At 41.7% G+C, this 20,588-nt stretch overlaps 1 protein-coding gene across 1 annotated transcript in view; it reads left to right on the top strand.

Moving 5' to 3' along the window:
- Positions 1 to 266: 266 nt before the first annotated feature.
- The window catches only part of LOC120990965 (neuronal acetylcholine receptor subunit alpha-6-like), a 35,581-nt gene continuing 15,259 nt past the window's right edge, over positions 267 to 20,588 (top strand). Inside the window, exons 1-4 of the mRNA XM_040419856.1 lie at positions 267 to 746; positions 4,331 to 4,423; positions 6,603 to 6,658; positions 7,463 to 7,584. Of these exons, the coding sequence (XP_040275790.1) occupies positions 267 to 746; positions 4,331 to 4,423; positions 6,603 to 6,658; positions 7,463 to 7,584 (751 nt within the window). The remainder of the gene's footprint in view (positions 747 to 4,330; positions 4,424 to 6,602; positions 6,659 to 7,462; positions 7,585 to 20,588) is intronic.

The raw sequence follows: 20,588 nt of genomic DNA, 5'->3' as shown, positions 1-20,588 counted from the left end.
AATCGCTTTATACCAGCATCAATCATAAGGATGGGATACGTGCTGCTTCATTTTTCCTATCTATGATGAATAGCGACAAATATTTTTCTGCCTGCCTGATTGATTTATTACAATTTGCCCTCACGCATAATTTTTTTACTTTTAACGGCTCCTTCTACCTGCAGCTCCGGGGGACGGCGATGGGGGCGGCCTGTGCGCCCTCATATGCCAACCTCTTCCTGGGGCTGTGGGAGAGGGAGCTGTTTATGTCTGATGGGCACACGCCGATGGACCGGGTCATTTTTTGGGCCCGGTACATCGACGATGTCTTTTTCATATGGCAAGGCACCTCTGAAGCTTTGGGATCCTTTATGGACAATCTCAACGAGAATAAGTACAACATCCATTTGACCTACAAATACAATACGAAACAAATCGAGTTTTCGGATGTTTTAATTAAATGTGATCCATCAGGCTATTTACAAACCAACATATATAGAAAGGAAACTGCTGTCAACGCGCTTTTACATGCGTCATCTTCCCACTCTCCTCAGACAATTGAAGCTATACCAACTGGTCAGTTTATCAGGATCAGAAGAGTTTGTTCCACCGACGAGGATTTTGAGATCCAGTCGGATATTTTGCGACAACGTTTCCTGGAAAGAGGTTACAGCAAAAGATCAGTAAAGAGAGCGTATAATCGGGCCAAACACTCGGCACGACAAGATCTCATTTATCCTAAAATAAAGAAGGAAACATCTGACATGGTAAGATATATTACTCCCTACCACTCACAATGGCAACACATGCGAGGAATTTTGGAGAGATTCTGGCCCATTCTGTGGGCGGATCCAATTTTAGAAAAGATATTACCCCCACATCCATCGGTTGTACCTAGGAGGGCGAAAACCTTAGGAGACCATCTGGTGAGATCCTATTATGTCCCTCAAACACAGGGCATAATTTTTGGGTCAAAGGGACCCAAATGGGGCTGCTTCCCCTGTGGGAAATGTGTGGCCTGTGATAACATCTTGAGGACCACTGAGTTTATGAACTCTATGCGGACCAAGACATACAAGATCACACACCATATTTTGTGTGTAACTAAAGGGGTAATTTACCATGCCACCTGTCCATGCCCAAAAATTTATGTGGGACTGACCAGTAGGGAATTGAAGGTACGAGTCCGCGAACATGTCCGGGACATTTTGAAATCAAAAGACTCCACTGATGTGGACGATTTAAAACCTATCGCGAGACATTTTAAGAACTTTCATGATAGCGATCCCTCCCTCTTGAAGGTTTGTGGGATAGACCATATTGACCTAGGCATGCGTGGCAGTAACTTGATGAAACGCCTGGCCCAATTAGAAACAAAGTGGATCTGGACCCTGGACACCACACAACCAAAAGGCTTCAATGATGCCCTGTCTTATGCCCCCTTTCTACAATGAATATGTAGACTTATACATTTTTTGTAATATTTTTTATAGGTTTCTTCTAATTTTTTATGTCTATATAGTGTTTTATGTATCTTCCCATTGGAGAGTCTCGATTTTAATGCTGTCTTTTCCACATTTAGGCTAACACATTCGTTCCTCTTTTCTTATAAGAACTTTGGACACAGATCACTTGCATCATTGAAGATTTAATCTGAAGATGGAAATATCACTTCATGTTTCTTAAGCCTTTACGGGTTCGTTTATATTTTTGCTCACTTAATCATGAATAATATGAATTGGTGCTCTCTTTTTTCTATTAAGCATTTTCGATTCACTTTTTATATATTTAATCACCAATTTGTCACTTATTTAGATGTATCATGAATTGATGTATCATTTTATAATTGCATCAATCATGTTTCTTTATTCACCCGGTTGTGACTCTCTGTCACACGACCTCCCTCTGTTGGATGCCCACCGGTTGGCTACCGCATGATTTGGGAGATCCTGTGGCCGCGACTCACTTTAACTCATTACTTAATTTGTCACTTACTTAGATGTATCATGAATTGATGTATCATTTTATAATTGCATCAATCATGTTTCTCTATTCACTCGGTTGTGACTCTCTGCCACACGACCTCCCTCTGTTGGATGCCCATTTGTTGGCTACCGCATGATTTGGGAGATCCTGTGGCCGCGACTCACTTCACCTCATTACTCAATTTGTCACTTATTTAGATGTATCATGAATTGATGTATCACTTTATAATTGCATCGATCATGTTTCTCTATTCACTCGGCTGTGACTCTCTGCCACACGACCTCCCTCTGTTAGATGCCCACTTGGCGGCTACCGCATGATTTGGGAGATCCTGTGGCCGCGACTCACTTTACCTCATTTCTCAAAGTCCAATTATTATTTTGCAACTCTCTGTCATGCGATCTCCCTCTGTTGGGTGGCCATTCTTGGCCGCCGTATCATTGGGAGATCCCATGACCGCGACCGCGATTCACTTCACTTACCCCCCTTTTTTCGGTGGTTGTGACTCTCTGTCACATGATCTCCGTCTGTTGGAAGTCCGTTTTTGGCCCCCGCATGTTTGGGAGAACCTGTGGCCGCGACTCACTCTACCTCACTCTTGTCACTGCCCAATCATTAATTTATAATCCTTTGTCATGCGATCCCCCTCTGTTGGGTGTCCATTTTTGGCTGCCGCATCATTGGGTGATCCTGTGACCATGATTGTGACTCACTTCACCATTTCCAGTCCATTTATTAATTTATTATTGCCCATGTAGTATGCACAAGGCACTTTCATTGAATATACAATTGTACTATCAATGTCAATGTACTTATTTGTTTATGATCTGTGACACTTACCTCCGATTTTGGGGGTTGAACTATAGGAGATCATGTGATCGGGATTCATGATCATATAACCTATCCCCCTGACTTCGCCGCTTGCTTGACTGGCCATTACGCGGCTTCTGAATATCTTGCGGGATCATGACGCATTTGACGTCATGGAAGGTCCTTTGGTCAAAGGGCGCAGCTGCACTGGCGCAATTGGCCACTGCGCAGTTCACCTGTGCCTTTGAACAATCAGTTTTCCGGGTATCACATGATTGACTAGCGTGTTTTGGATTGGTGGCACATGTATTTAAATACGAGCTCTCCAGTGGGAAGACTGTACCCCCAGAGGAAGGTTTCAAATCGAAACGCGCGTCGGGGTGTGCAGTCTTCCTGAGGACTTGTTACTTTTCATATACGGTATGTGACCTTGTTTTGTTTTGGACCGCATGTTTGACGTTTCTTGTTGCGGTTCTCTGCCTCTTGAACCAACTTTGGTCATGTCATTTATCTATTATCTCCTGCAGCTTGCACACGCATTTTACTGCTCGTTATATCTGACTGTATAGATATAACTATACATCTAAAAAGATCCATATTTGAGGGTTGACATTTTTTCTTCCCCTTTTATTTATAAAAGATAACATGCACTTGCACTTTATATTTGATGCAATTATTTGCACTCTTACTAACAGTGGATACTCTTTTTAGTGTATATGTTGTATAGGAGCTTCTCTATGTATAGGCGCTTACATCTTTGGTCACTTGCCTTATTACTTTGTCATACTGGATAAACTCTCCCAGGATTGTACTGCACTTTTTGCATTTGTTCGTCATCTCTTTGTATATGTTTTTAACTATATGCTTAATAAAATAATATTTTTTAGCTTAATAGTGCAGTCTGGCAAGGTCTCTTCTACTAAACGCTGGTCCCTATCTGCAGACAACTAGAGTCTAGCTGAACTAGAACCTTCTAGTAGGAGGGGTGTAGTGGAGAAGCACAGCCTAAAATAAATAAAAAAATTCAATTTCTGTTTGTCATAGACTTGTATAGAGTTTCCATACAAGCCTATGGGAATGACTAAACAGGTTTTCCAGACGTAAACTAGTCTTCATACATAAACAATAAAACTAAGTGTCCATTCACACGTCCATAGTGTATTGCAGATCCGCATTACACTCGGCCGGCACCCCCATAGAACTGCCTATTCTTCTCCACAATTGCGGAGAAGAATAGGACATGTTCTATTTTTTTGGGGAGCCGCAGACCGGAAGATCGGGGCCGCGCTCCGGAATTGCAGGTGCACTGTGTGCTGTCCGCATTTCTTCCGGCCCCATAGAGAATTAATGGGTCCAGATTTGTTCCGCAATGTTGTGGAACGGATCCGGACCCATTCTACAGACGTGTGAATGGACCCTAAACCACACATTCAGAAGGTCAGTGTGCATGTTTTTTCCCCTACAAAACTTTGCCCAGAAAGATTTGCTTGTTTTAGTGAGAACAATGGCATTAGGTTTAGTTCCATTACTTTTCTATAGCTCTTTTTATGGGCAGATTGCTGTAGTCTGTTGCACTAGTCTACCTGATGAAGAAAAAGAAACAAAGAAAGAATCCCCAGGAAAGCCTGATGGAACTATTAAAATCCCAGTGTGGGCTAATTTTTTTAATTTTTTTTTCCTCCTCACCCTCCAAAAGCCATAACTATTTAAAATTTCCCTTCACATAGCCATATGAGAGCTTATTTGTTGCAGGACAAGTTGTATTTTTTAATGACAACATTGAATTTTTACGGAAAACCATGAAAAATTATTTGTGGGATGAAACTTAAAAAGAAAAACCATACAATTGTGTCATGGTTCTTTGGGTGTTGTTTTTATGGTTTCACATGATGACCTTCACAAATGACAGGATGACCTTATTCTACAGGTCATTACGATTATAGCAATACCAAATTTATATGGTTTTTGTTATGTTTTACCATTCTAAAAATATAAAACCTTTGAAAAAATGTCTTTGCCGTTTCATATACTAACAGCCATAACCATTTACAGATCTATGTGAGGGCTTGTTTTTTTGTATACAATTTTGTGATCACTTTTTATTACATTTTTTGAAGGGCAAGGTGAAATGAATTGTGATTCTCACTTTTTTTTTTCCTGTGACAGCATTCACTGTACAGGAAAAAAATATATTTTAGTATAATAGTTCAGCCATTTTTGGATGTGGTGATACCAATTATGTATTTTTTTACTGCTTATTTTTTATACATGTAATTGGGAAAGAGGGATGATTAGAATTTTAATTGTTTTGGTTTATTTTTTTTTAAAACTTTTTTTAAAAAAATGTCAGTCTCCGTAAGGGTATTCAAGATATGATTCTCCGATCTCTTATACCACAGACTGCAAAAAAATACCAGTATGGTCTATGGGATTTTTACTGGCTGCCTCTCCAGTCATCCTGCAGGCAGGGATTAATGGGCAGTTTACTATGACACACCTAGGAGCCGTCTCAATGACCAGTCATAGCAACCGATCAAGGCTCCGTGTGTCTAACCTCTTAGTTGCTGCAGTTGCTATTGACCACGGCATCTGATGGGTTAAATGATTGGGATTGGAGTTATCTCTGATCTTGATCACTGGTGGAGGATGTCTTCTGTATCATACAGCTGGCACCAGTCCCGTCATTTATGGAGCAGGATCAGCTTGTAAGCCCACTCCATACAACCCCTTAACGGCAATCATGTACATGTACGTGATTTTGCATTAAGGGGTTCACAATGTGATCCAATAGAATGAATTGCAACTTGGATCAAAAGTAATCCATCATATCATATCATATATGGATACAAAAAAAAATGATCTTAGGGTACTTTCACACTTGCGTTAAACTTTTCCGGTATTGAGTTCTGTCCTAGGGGCTCAATACCGGAAAAAAATGATTAGTTTTATCCTAATGAATTCTGAATGGAGAGCAATCCGTTCAGTATGCATCAGGATGTCTTTAGTTCAGTCACTGTACGTTTTTTGGACGGAGAAGCATGCTGCGATATTTTCTTCGTCCAAAATTCCGGAACACTTGCCGGAATGCCGGATCCAGCATTATTTTCCATTGAAATGCATTAATGCCGGATCTGGCCCCAAGTGTTCCAGAAAAACGATCCGGTTTTGTGGTCTGTGAAAAAGATAAATACTGGATCCATTTTTCCGGATGACAACCGGAGAGACGGATCCGGTATTGCAATGCATTTGTGAGACGGATCCGCATCCTGATCCGTCTACAAATGGTATCCGTTTGCATACAGATTGCTACGGAACTGCCTGCCGGAATCCAACAATGCAAGTGTGAAAGTACCCTTAACATGTCCTGCAACATAAATAATACTAATATTACAAATTCAGCTCTACTACATTTGTATGTACCCTCATGAATCTATTGAGACAAAGCCTACCCCCACCTCCATCCTTAGTACAGTCTCCAATTTTCCAGAATCTTCCTTTGCAGATATAGCTTGTAAATTGCAGACTTAACCTTTTAATTAGCTCTTTTCATGGTGGCCACTTACTTGAAGACATTCATTTGTGAGGTCACACAAGCAATTTCAGATTTTAGCTGTTTCAGCGTCAGCTCCATTGAAGGGGTAACCTTCATCTGACTTTGCCAATAAGCTTCTCTATTCAGTGATCTGTTTTTGATTAATGCATCTCAGTATGGTTAAAAAGAATATCTATGAGGTATGATTAGAACATACATTGCTGGCTGAGAAGGTGATGCTGGGTTGTATGTTCTTCTACATGTAGGACGTTGTACCAACAATTTTGTCTTGCAGTGGAATGAGCTTTGGGAGTTTGGGATTCCAAAAGAAGCTGATCAACCATGTCTAAAGTAATGGATAATTTCCATATTACTTTAGCAGATTCAGATTTTGTGTTTAGTACATTGGAAAAAGGGGGCTCTGTTATTTGTTCCCAAAAAAATAGCGCCACTTTTGCCGATGGGTTGAGTGCAGTATTGCAACTCAGTCCTATTCAAGTGAGTGAGGCTAAGTAGTAATGCCAAGCACAGCTTATAGACAGGAATGTCTCTGTTTCTGGAAGTTGCTCTCTAATCTCATACAACCTTTAAAAGAGCACCCCAAGATCCATACTAAGTCTCTTATGGCCTGTGTTACACTGTACTTACATACTAGTATTAGATAGGGCTTGAGGGACCTCTAATCCTGGACCTTCTGTAGCATTAATAAATCAAGGACATTATTCCAGTGTATCTATACAATTTAAAAAAAAACAAAGAATTTCCTGTTTCAATCATTCATGAAAGTACATGGTGTAGGTGGACATCTGTCAAACACCTGGACATCTCTCCATGGTAAATTCCGGCTGTGTAAGGAATACAGGTTGCATTCTGTTGCTCTGCCTCAATTTCTTTTGAACTATCCTCTTACTGTTTCCCATGTTTATCCCTTGGGGCTGTATTCTCTATCACATGAACGGTTACTTTTCCCTGTGAATCTTTTCCTCATGAAAGAAACACACATGCAGCCTGTATGAAAGCAGAGCAGATTGAGTCCATTCCATTTACCTATCCGGTCTGAGACACATTTCAGATTCATCATTTCACCTGGGTCTGGTTTCTTAAGACGACCTTGATTTTCTTTCTGTATTGGATTCATGTTTTTGTGTGGCTCAGGAAATCACGTTTGTTTGTCACCTTCAACTTGGTCGCTGCAGCACAAGAAATGATTCTTTACAGTATTAGGAAATTTCAGATATTGGTCTACTATTCAATTATTCTGTTGACTGGCTTAAAAGGTAAGACATTTTAATCTAATTATAAAAATATTAATTATTACAGCATGTTTGATATTAATATTTTGCATTACACAAAATTAGCAATGTGTAATGTAACCGCTATGTTGTTTGTGTTATTAAATAGATATGTAGATAGATATGTAGATAGCTAGATAGCTAGCTAGCTAGATAGATAGATAGATAATGAGGTAGATATGTATATAGATAGATAGATAGATAGATAGATAGATAGATAATGAGGTAGATATGAGAGAGATAGATAGATAGATAGATATGAGAAAGATATGTGGATAGATAGATAGATAGATAGATAGATATGAGAATAGATAGATAGATAGATAGATAGATAGATATTAGATATGAGATAGATAGATAGATAGATACTAGATAGATAGATAATGAGATAGATATGTAGATAGATAGATAGATAGATATGAGAATAGATAAATAGATAGATAGATACTAGATAGATAGATAATGAGGTAGATATGAGATATATAGATAGATGATAGATCGATAGAAAGATAGTAGATAGATAGATAATGAGATAGATAGATAGATTGCTTTTTTTTAATACTTATGAGGATATAATGATCTTTGGTTTTATAGAGGAGTACATTATTGTCACAATGAACAAAATCACCATCTAAATGACAAATTTAGCTCTGCTTCACCAATATATGTCTATGTATATAGTAATGTAATAATAACCATTTTATTGGATTAACATTTATATGATAACCAGTGTAAGAATACATAACCTAATGTGAAATAGCAGAAATTTCTATTGGTTTATAGAATCGAATTATGTATAATTTCACTTATAGTGGTTTATGGTTTTCATTCTTAACTTTATTGTATTTACTTTTATATTGTTAATCAATTTTAAAAACGTTAATTTATAGCAATTCTTTATCTTTGTGACAGTTTACAGTTTAACTGTGGCATTGGTTGTCGGAGATGCCCTCTGGCTCTAACAGGGTTAAAATACCAAGAGAATTTAGTCAATAAAAATTTAATATGGTTAAGCCATGCATTAAATAAGGACTTAGGGGAGACATGCAGTCACAAGTACCTTGCATAACATCTGCTGCACTTGTCACATTAAGTTTATATGGTTTTTGCAGAAATGCTTTCTGGATACTATTTCTGGTCTGATTCCACTATGTCCAGTCTTGCCTTGACATTACAAGGCTTTTAACCTAATTTATAGGGCGAAGAGACAACCATAAAGACAAACATACTCAAGCTTCTTTTAATTGACTACTGTATGTATGAGCTGGAAAGAATGAGTGGTCAAGAAATCAGATGGAGCCTAAAGGCCTGGTGGTTATAGGTAGAGATGAGCGAATCGAATCCAACGAAGTGGAATTTGATCCGGATTTCAGGATAAATTCGATTCGCCGCAAAGCTGCATGTCCTCATGCTTCGTGCTATCAAATCTATTTAACCTGAAATAGTGTAAAAAAAAAATTAAATCATACTTACCGCCTCCATTTCTTTGCAACAGGCCGGCCACCGCCATCTTGATTGAAGATCTTGGCCGAAATCCCGTGCGTGGTGACGTATGACATCAGCACGCCGGCTGGAGTGACATTTTGCGGTAGATCTTCAAGCAAGATGGTGGCAGCTGTCCCGCAATGAAGTATGAACGTGGCATCTGAGGGGTACAATGATGGGGAGCTGCGCTATCGCAGCTTCCTGTCATTGCACCTGCTACTTACAAAAAAAATGCACTTCGTGACAAAGTAATTCGTCACTAAGCAAATTTGGCAAAGCAGTCGAATCAAATTTTCCAAAACTTCGCTCATCTCTAGTTATAGGAGTCCACAATAGTCAGAAGCCTGGCTGACACTAGGTTACAAAATAACCTCCCTCACTCATGATTGTGGAGCCTTTCACCTTAAAGGAAATGTGTCACCAAAATTTGTATCTGCCAGTTAAAACCAGATGGTGACACGTCCTTTTTTTAATCTGTTTTTATCTGATTGAAGATTTTATTTTATTTCTTGAACATAATTATGGGGCTGCCACCTTGCCTGAGTTGTTCTCAGCATTTAAAAAGCATTTAAAATATTGCTTTACAGCAGCCCCTTGGTCCATAGACACAATGGTCAGGAGGAGACCATTGTAACAGACGTGACTATAAAGAAATTATGGGGGTCAGAATATGGTGATAAAAAATATACTATGCTATACATACTATACATATTTGGTATTATTGTAATCGTATTGACCTGGATAATGAAGACCATAAGTCAGTTATAACGCATAGGGAACTCCGTAAAAACAAAACCCATAAAACTGTGGAATTGCATTTTTTTTCGATTCCACCCCATTTGGAATTTTTTTCCAGCTTCCTACTGCATCCTATGCAATACGGCTATGTAAACGAAAAAATAAAAAATTTATGGCTCCAAGAAGGCAGGGAATAAAAAACAAAAATGCAAAGAACTGAAAATCGCTTTGTCAGGAAGGGGTTAAACAATAGATCATTTTGTGATGGCACATCCACTTAAAGTGACAACGCCACATAATTAATCCCTGTCCAGGGACCTAGGGCAGATTCAGGTTGATTCTACCTAACATAAAATGGACAAGGCATTGATTTTTTTGATCTATTTTTTTATTTATTTAACAATTATCATTATAACAAATGCATTGCAAAATGATAATTCCCCTGCCCGCCCCTCAAACCCTCCCCCATGCAATTTCTTTATACTTGGAGAACTGTAAGCAGGTATCTGGGAGAAATGGCAAAACTTATTGCAAAATACATAGGTCCTGATTTATCAAGGGTTGCATGTGCTACACCGGCGTTGATATAAAATGGCCGCTGTCCTATTAGTGCACACAAAACCTGTCCTAATCACACAGCAGGACAAGTTACTTCACAACATTGAGCTAAAGAGCTTGTATCATCCTCCTCTCTGCTCTACTTGTCAGAGATTATGATCCTGAATACAGATGATAAGATCTTCAGCTGATTCTCTGTAGGAATGGAGTTCATGAGGAGACATGGAGTACAGAGAGGAGGTGAGGATGTGGCTACTGAGCAGTAGCACTTGTATGCAGTCTCCCTTACCACAGCCCCACATTACCACAGACTGTCCTGGCCGTCCTCCCTGTACTTTATATCTCCTCATAAACTCCATTCCTACGGAGATTCAGCTGAAGATCTTATCAGCTGTATTCAGGATCAGAATTCCTGACAAGCAGAGCAGAGAGGAGGATGAGGAAGCTCTTTAGCTCAGTGTTGTGAAGTACCTTGTCCTGCTGTGTGATTTGGACAGGTTTTGAGTGTACTAATAGGTGGACCAAGAGCACCCAGAATAATTTCCTCTAGTGGTCCAAATATATTCCATTCATGTAATAATCTATCCACAGGAAATATATATTATTTATTTTGCACACTTGTATAGCGCTGACATATTCCACAGCACTTTACAGAAATTAGCATCAAGCTGTCCCCAATGGGGCTCACAATCTAAGGATCAGGAATAGGATCAGTAGGGGTCCGAACACAGACACCCCCACTGATAACGAGAACTTGGATTCTGTACCCCACAGGGATTTCCAAACTGAATGGAGGGGCAGTCTGATGATGTGCATCGCCACTCCTTTCTTCTCTATGGAACTGTATATTGGGAATCTTTTTAAACCTGAATATTCGTTTACACCTATGTAGAATACATGTGCATGCCAAGTTATCATTTTAAAAAGTACTTTCCATGTTGCTGGTGTTTAGCTATGGTGCATGAAGTTTCTCCTGCATGGGAGCGGTGCAGGAGAAGCTTTAGGCATCATACACCTGATCTGCCAGCTGCTACCCCTGCTGGCAAATGTAAATTTCTGTCATGAGCTAAGAATGCTTGCAACGTTGGAAGTACCTTTCAAATGTAAATTTCTGGCATGAGCTAAGAATGCTTGCAACGTTGGAAGTACCTTTTAGGCTACTTTCACACTTGCGTTCGGGGTTCCGCTTGAAGGCTCTTACAAGCGGCCCTGAACGCATCCGTACTGCCCCAATGCATTCTGAGTGGATGCGGATACACTCAGAATGCCTCAGTCTGGCTCCGCTTGGCCTCCGTTCCGCTCAGCAGGCGGACACCCGAACGCAGCTTGCAGCTTTCGGGTGTCCGCCTGGCCGTGCGGAGCCAAACGGATCCATCCAGACTTTCGATGTAAGTCAATGGGGAAGGATCCGTTTGAAGTTGACACAATATGGTGCAATTTCAAATGGATCCGTCCCCCATTGACTTTCAATGCAAAGTCTGGACGGATCCGTCTGAACTACTTTCACACTTAGATTTTTTTCTGAAATATAATGCAGACGGATCCGTTCTGAACGGATACCATCGTTTGCATTATAGAAGCGGATCCGTCTGTGCAGACACCAGACGGATCCGCTCCGAACGCAAGTGTGAAAGTAGCCTTAAATGTAAATTTCTGGCATGAGCTAAGAATGCTTGCAACGTTGGAAGTACCTTTTAAATTGAAATTTCTGGCATGAGCTAAGAATGTTAGCAACATTAGAAGTACCCTTTAAAATATAAAATAAGTGCCATCTTCCATATTTGAGTCATATTTTTATGCGGTAGCTGGAATCTTTTTTTTATAATTAGGTACCAGCTACATAAGTTTATTTACTGTCAAGTTTCCCATTTGAGAAACGCAGAACACTGCAGACAGTGCTTATCAGAATAGTCACAAATTACCACAAAATCATGGATGGCATTAGTAAGGGTCTGTGTCACAGAGATACAGTATCCTGTTGGCTGTTATACTTACTTGCCATCTGAAGTGAACCAAAATGCAATAGCTGCAGCCTAGGAACATTGTGACAATGGTCCATGATTGACTGATGGAGATCATCAGGATTGTCTGCAAGAAATAAAGTAGCATGCATGTAAGAAAAACTATATAGAATTCCTTTGCAAAAGCTAAGAACATTATTATTGCACATAGTTCGGACTGCTCAAAGTAGCTGCTCAGAGATATCCCGCTAATCGTTTTAGATATGCTAGTGAGCGGCCTGACAGCTGAGCTTCATCATACACAATGTCATTCTATCACATAGGACAATAAGCTTAATTAGTTTCAATGTGTTTTATTTATTCCAAAGAATAAAAAAATCATAGATATAAAGCGGCATGTACAGAGTACACCAACAGCATACCTTATATAAAGCAGTTTGTACATTTGGTAGTGATATCACCATATTAAAAAGCAACAAAACAAAACAAAAACAAAAAGAAAGAGGAAAAATGTACAGAGATAACTATCCAAAGGAGATCATGTAGAGAAGACATGGTTAGTGATCTGGATGCTTTCAGTACTTTTCATGCACTAGAGGGCCCGTAGTTCCATGTATTTAAGTAAGGTTTCTTAAGGTCCCTGGCGCCTATATTGTCATACAGAGTTGAAGATTCATCGAGTATGAGGAGGACATCCAAGGTTCCCAGAGCCTTTCAAAAGATTCGTATGTATCGTGGCGAATAGCCGTAAGTCTCTCATAGAGCAATATTTTGTTGATTCTATCAACCACTGCCTGGAAGCTAAGTTCTGCCGATCTCCACTTACAGGCAATATGAATCCTGGCAGCTAATAGCATGTGCTGAGATAATTTAAATTTAGAGTATGTTAGCCACAAAGGTTTGTCTCCAAGAAGGCATAGGGTAGGTGACAGTGGGTAGGCACAGTCCAGCACAGAGGAGATCAGATTACAAATCCTGCTCCAGAATTGCTGTACCACTTGACATGACCACCAGATGTTATAGACCGTGCCGTCCACCCCACATCCCCTGAAGCATAAGGGAGAGACTTCTGGGTAAATACGATGTAATCTATAGGGTACCAAGTATGCCCTGTGAAGAACCTTAATTGAGGTCTCTGCCAAAGTAATTTGCCACGAGGTCTTAGTCAAGGTCTGGGAACATTGATGCCATCTAGTTATAGAGAGGTCCTCTTGAATGTCCCCCTCCCACTCCAACATGTATGGCAGTTTGACCCCATCCGGTGTGGTGTTAAGTATCCCATAAATTCTGGACAGTAACCCCCCTTTATACAGCAAAAAAGTAGAGAATCTTTCAAAGGGAGTAAAATCCAGGGTCAAATTACTAATCTTCAGGGAGTGGAGGCAAGAGAAGATTTGATTAGCGTTATAAGACTCACTATCCGGGAGGGTATATTTTTCTTTAAAGTCAGATAGTGAAATAAGTTTCCCCCTGATCAGGAATCTATGAAGAGCAGTAAACTTGTTGGAGATCCACCAATGGAATGCCCCAGTGTAGAGTCCCGGTGGAAAAGCCCGGTTGCCAAACAGGTGGAAAAGCGGTGTATGTTTAGATTGAAGACCTGCTTTGAACCTAACAGACCGCCACAGTAACAATGAGTGATGAGACAATGGTGAATTGGAGTGAATGACCGGTGGTAGGGGAATGGAATTCCAAAGCATGGCTCTCCAAGTCCAGGGCGCAAAGAGGGATTGTTCCAGAGACACCCACAAGGGGTGAACCTCTGGTTTCAAGTGGGTCAAAAAAAATTGAGCCAAGCTTGCCGCCTTATAGTACTTAATAAAATCAGGAACTGAAAGGCCTCCTGCACATCGTGGATTTGGAGATTCTAGCACGTTTACCACCCCAGATAAATTTCATCGTGTCAGCTTGTAAACTTCGGAGATCACTGGTAGGAATGTGAACTGGAAGGGTTCGGAATAAATACAGTAGTCTAGGTAAAACTACCATTCTAACTATATGTATTCGTCCAATCCATGATACCGGTAGAGAACTCCAGGTTCTATAATCCTCTCTAATTCTGCGATATAGTGGGAGGTAATTGAGTTTGTATGTCATGTTCAGTTTGGGGGGTATTAGAGTACCTAGATACTGGATATGTGTGGATAATTGAGAGAAAGGAAAGTTTTGTGAGAGGAGAGATTGGAGTGAGGGAGGGGTGTTACATAATAAAAGTTCAGACTTCTTTTGGTTAATTTTGAGCCCGGATGCTGCGGAGAAGGTTTTCAGCAGTTTCAGCATATTTGGGATCGAGATAAGAGGATTGGAAAGGGATAGTAGGAGATCGTCAGCAAATAAGCTAAGCTTATATTCAGTGCTTCCCATCTTAAGGCCTGTGATATTAGGATCATTCCAAATGGAGATAGCAAGGGGTTCCATGGCCAGGGCAAATAAAGCAGGGGAGAGAGGGCATCCCTGACGAGTGCCTCTGAGAATTTGGATAGAAGTGGGATGTGTTGAAGGGGGTTTAAGATAAGCAACAGGAGCTGAATAGCCTGAACAGCCTGTAAAAAAGGGCCATTGATACCCATGTTGAGCAAAACATTATACAAGTAATCCCAGTTAACTGTATCAAAGGCCTTTTCTATATCCAGGGCTAGAATGGCTAGAGGAGTGTTTCTTTTGTTAGCCACCTGAATTACATTAAGAAATTTTCTGATGTTGTCTGGGGCTTCTCTGTTGGGAATGAATCCCACTTGGTCTTCATGTATCAAGCCAGGAACAACATTATTAAGGCGCCTTGCTAGAATTGACGTAAAAATTTTGGTGTCCAAATTTAACAAGGATATCGGTCTATAGTTTGTAGGTGACAAGGGGTCCTTTTTAGGCTTGGGGAGCACTGTAATATTAGCGAAAAGAAAGTCAGGGTGAGGAGTGTTGCCATTCAGCAAGTGATTGCAGAATTGCGTGATATGCGGGATCAGTAGAGAGGCAAATTTTTTGTAATACAAGGCTGATAGGCCGTCTGGCCCAGGTGCTTTTCCTAGCTTTAAAGAATTGATCGAGAAGACTACCTCCTCAGAGCTAATGGGTTTGCCTAGCTCATGCAGCGCATCAGAAGTCACCCGAGGGAGAGGAATTGAAGACAGGAAGCTGTCCTTTGCTAACTCCTGTCCATTTCCCGAACCTGTGTAAAGCTGTTGATAAAAAGCGTGAAATGTATCATAAATGGTGTTTGGATTAGAGCATATGTGGCCGGAGTGCGAGCGGATTTGAAACACTTGGTTGATTTTTTGTTTAGCTTTCAGTTGACGTGCTAACATTTTGTCAGGTTTGTTTGCGTACTTATAATAATACGAAGCTGTCCACCGTAGGGCTTTTTCCGTATCATTTGATATAATGAAATTTATTTGCATTTTAGTGTCTTTGACTGCTTTAAGCAAATATAGGGATGGTGACCTCTGATGCGCCTGCACTAACCTGCCAAGCTTAGATTCCAAAGCAAGAAGATGTCACGGATGGTGTTGCAGAAAGCTGGAACTTATAAATAAACATCCGACTGGCTTGATCCCAAACTAAGGAGCATATGGGTGAGCCCTATAAAACCCATAGAGCTCGCCCTGACTGCTATGCCCATGCAAAGATCTTTGTGGTAGACGATTGCATGTCCTCGTACCTTATACTATGTGACACCTGAAAACCCTATAATAGTTAGGGGACACGACCACCGGCTCCCTGCACTTAATACGGACGGAGTCAGGGTCACCTACAATCAAGCCAGCAAGAAACACAAATAAAGGAAACAGACTTATCTGAGGAATCAGCAGCAGCCCCAGCAGTGAACACAATCCAGGAAGAAGTATAAACCGCAAAGTGAGGCAGTATGGGTGGAAATATAAAGGGAGACAATCAGTGCAAATAGGTGACAGCTTGGAGAAGAAAAGGAGATAAGAAAGTGAAACCAAAACAAAGAACATCATATAACAGGTAGAGAAGAACGTCTGCCAGATCTTCTCACAGAGCTGGCGGTGACAGTACCCCTCCCTCTACGGGTGGACTCCGGACACTCAGAGCCCATCTTCTCAGGATGAGACCTATGGACAGCCCTGATGAGACCAGTGGCCTTAATGTCCGCCACTAGGACCCACATCCTCTCCTCAGGACCATAACCCTCCCAATGAACAAGGTACTGGAGAGAACCGCGGATAATGCGAGAATCCACAATCCTAGAGACCTGAAATTCAAGATTACCATCAACAACAATCGGAGGAGGAGGCAAAGAGGAGGGTACAGTGGGTTGGACATAAGGTTTTAATAGGGACCTGTGAAAAACATTATGGATCTTCCAAGTCTGAGGAAGATCAAGACGGAAGGCAACGGGATTGATGACGGACAAGATCTTGTAAGGCCCAATAAACCTAGGACCCAACTTCCAGGAGGGAACCTTCAGTTTGATATTCTTTGTAGACAACCACACCAGATCCCCCACATTGAGGTCCGGACCAGGCACACGTCTCTTATCCGCCACATGATTATATCTCTCACTCATCCTCTTCAGATTATCCTGAATCTTTTGCCAAATAAATGACAAAGACGAGGACAATCTCTCCTCATCAGGTAAACCAGAAGACCCCTCTCCAGAGAATGTCCCAAACTGCGGATGAAACCCATATTCACCAAAAAATGGTGACTTATCAGAGGACTCCTGGCGACGGTTATTTAAAGCAAACTCAGAAAGGGACAAAAAAGAACACCAATCCTCCTGATTCTCCGCCACAAAACAGCGCAGATATGTCTCCAGATTCTGATTGACGCGTTTGGTCTGACCATTCGACTGCAGGTGAAAAGCAGAAGAGAACAACAACCGAACCCCCAAGTGAGAACAGAAGGCCTTCCAGAATCTGGAAACAAATTGCGTGCCCCTATCAGAAACGATGTCTGAAGGAATGCCCTGCAATTTAACAATGTGATCAACAAACGCTCGCGCCAGCATCTTAGCATTGGGTAACCCAGGAAAGGGAATGAAATGCGCCATTTTGCTAAAACGGTCCACTACTACCAGAATCACAGTCTTCCCCGAGGAAGGAGGCAGGTCCGTAATGAAGTCCATGGACAGACGCGTCCAAGGACGGGAAGGAATGGGTAACGGGAGGAGAGAACCCGATGGCCGTGAATGAGGGACCTTGGCACGAGCACAGGTCTCGCAGGCTGCCACAAAACCCTCCACTGTCTTACGAAGAGCCAGCCACCAGAATCTTCGAGCAATGAGATCCACTGTGGCTCTGCTCCCCGGGTGCCCAGCAAGGACAGTATCGTGGTGCTCCTTAAAAACCTTGTGTCGTAAAGCGAGAGGCACAAACAACCTCCCAGGGGGACAAAGATCAGGAGCCTCTGCCTGGGCTGCCTGAACCTCTGCCTCCAAATCAGGATAAAGAGCAGAGACGACCACCCCTTCAGCCAAAATGGGACCTGGGTCTTCAAAGTTCCCCCCTCCCGTAAAACAACGTCACAGGGCATCTGCCTTCACATTTTTTTTAAACCCAGGACGGAACGTAACAACAAAATTAAACCTGGAAAAGAACAAAGACCATCTGGCCTGTCTTGGGTTCAGACGCTTGGCCGATTCCAAGTAGGCCAGATTCTTATGGTCTGTAAACACGGTAATAGGGTGTCTGGCTCCCTCTAACCAATGGCGCCATTCCTCAAAAGCTAATTTGATGGCCAACAACTCCCTATCTCCCACATCGTAATTTCTCTCTGCAGAGGAGAGTTTCCTTGAGAAAAAGGCACACGGTCGCCATTTGGCAGGAGAGGGACCCTGAGATAAGACCGCACCCACACCCACCTCAGAAGCGTCCACCTCAACAATAAAAGGTAGAGAGACATCAGGTTGTACCAAAATGGGAGCGGAAGCAAAACTCTCTTTGATACTAGAAAAGGCTTTAAGTGCAACTACCGACCACAAAGAAAAATCTACCCCCTTTTTAGTCATATCAGTGAGTGGTTTAACAACTGAGGAATAATTCAAAATGAACTTTCTGTAATAATTGGCAAATCCCAAAAACCGCATCAGCGCCTTCTGATTCTCAGGAAGCTCCCAATCAAGCACAGTGCGGACCTTCTCAGGGTCCATGCGAAAACCAGAAGCGGAGAGAAGAAAACCAAGAAATTGAATCTCCGGAGCCGCAAACACACATTTTTCCAGTTTAACGTACAATTTATTATCCCACAAAATCAGCAAGACCTGAGGAAGGTGGTCCCTATGAGTCTTGAAATCAGGAGAAAAAATCAAAATGTCATCCAGATACACCAGTAGAAATTTCACCATTAAATGATGAAAAATGCTGTTCACAAAATGTTGGAAGACGGCTGGAGCATTCATCAAACCAAAGGGCATAACCAAATTCTCGAAATGACCCTCAGGGGTATTGAAGGCCGTCTTCCATTCATCCCCTTCCCTGACCATGACTAGGTTGTATGCCCCTCTTAAATCCAACTTAGAAAAAACCTTAGCCCCAACAATCTGGTTAAACAGGTCCGGGATCAGAGGAAGCGGATATGGGTCATGAACCGTGATACGGTTCAGCTCCCTGAAATCCAGACAAGGTCTTAAAGAACCATCTTTTTTCTTAACAAAAAAAAAAACAGCGGCAACGGGTGACTTCGAGGGTCGGATGTGTCCCTTTCTCAGGCTCTCAGAGATATAAGTACGCATAGCGACTCTTTCAGGTTGGGAGAGATTGTATAAACGTGATTTTGGCAGTTTGGCGCCTGGGATGAGATTAATAGGGCAGTCGTACTCCCGGTGCGGGGGCAACTCCTGGACACCACTCTCAGAAAACACATCCGAAAATTCAGAGAGAAAAGATGGCACAGTCTTAGTAGAAATCTCTGAAAGAGACGCCGTGAGGCAATTCTCTCTGCAAAACTCACTCCAATCATTTATTTGCCTTGCTTGCCAATCAATGGTGGGGTTATGTTTAGTGAGCCAGGGTAGCCCCAACACTAGAGGAGTAGGTAATCCGCTTAAGACGAAACATGACATATCCTCAACATGAGCGTCACCCACAGTCAAACGGATATTGTGAACTATGCCCTTTAACGATCTTTGAGAAAGTGGAGCGGAATCGATAGCAAAAACAGGTATATCCTTTTCCAAAGTGCATACCTGGAAACCATGCGTTATTGCAAATTGATTATCAATGAGATTGACAGCTGCTCCACTATCTACAAAAATCTCACAAACAATGATCTTGCTGTCTAGCGCCACCCTGGCAGGTAGGAGAAAACGGGAACTACAAGTAAATGGCAAACCTTCAATTTCCGCATCAACCTTGCCAATAGTAGCAAATGGAAAGTTTTTAGAGGGTTTTTTTCTTTTTGTTTTTCTTTTATTACCCTCAGAAAACTCCATGAATCTCCTAGAGGGGCAAACATTAGCCAAATGATTTATACCCCCACAACAGAAACAAACCCTCCTCTGAGAGCTGAATCCTCTACTATCAGAGGCAAGCAAACCCAGCTGCATGGCCTCCTCCTCAGAGGGGATTGAGAGAGACTGAGACCCCTGCGCACTGAATGAGACAGCCCCATTGTCCTTGGACTGAATATGACAGGAAGGAGTAGTCTCCTCTCTCTTTCTAAGATGCCTGTCAATGCGAACAGCTAGAGACATGGCTGACTCTAACGATGCTGGTCTCTCATGAAAAGCAAATGCATCTTTCAATCTTTTCGAAAGACCATGGCAAAATTGACTTCGGAGTGCAGCATCATTCCAACCAGTATCAGCTGCCCATCTCTTAAATTCTGAACAATATATCTCTGCGGACTGTTTACCCTGGCATAAAAGACGCAGTTTAGATTCAGCAAGAGCAATACGATCCGGGTCATCATATATCTGTCCCAGGGCTACAAAAAATTCTTCCACCGATCGGAGGGGCCGTGCCCCGACAGGCAGCGAAAAGGCCCAAGACTGAGTGTTAGTCCTGAGCAGCGAGATGATGATCCCCATCCTCTGCTCCTCATCACCAGAAGAATGGGGAAGTAGGCAAAAATGGAGTTTGCAAGCCTCTCTAAAGCAAACAAAATTCTCACTACCCCCGGAGAACGTATCCGGAAGCAAGATCTTAGGCTCGGAACAAACTCCATGAACGCAAGCAGAACTGGTCACCTGAAACTGAGACACAGTTTTACGGAGATCTGCTACCTCCAGTGAAAGACCTTGCATGCGGTCAATCAAGGCTGAAACCGGATCCATGCTTAAGACGG

This window comes from Bufo bufo, chromosome 2 (genome assembly GCF_905171765.1).
Source record: "Bufo bufo chromosome 2, aBufBuf1.1, whole genome shotgun sequence".
Classification (NCBI taxonomy): domain Eukaryota; kingdom Metazoa; phylum Chordata; class Amphibia; order Anura; family Bufonidae; genus Bufo; species Bufo bufo.
Note: the sequence above shows the minus strand (reverse complement) of the source record. Positions and strands in the feature narration are given on the sequence as shown.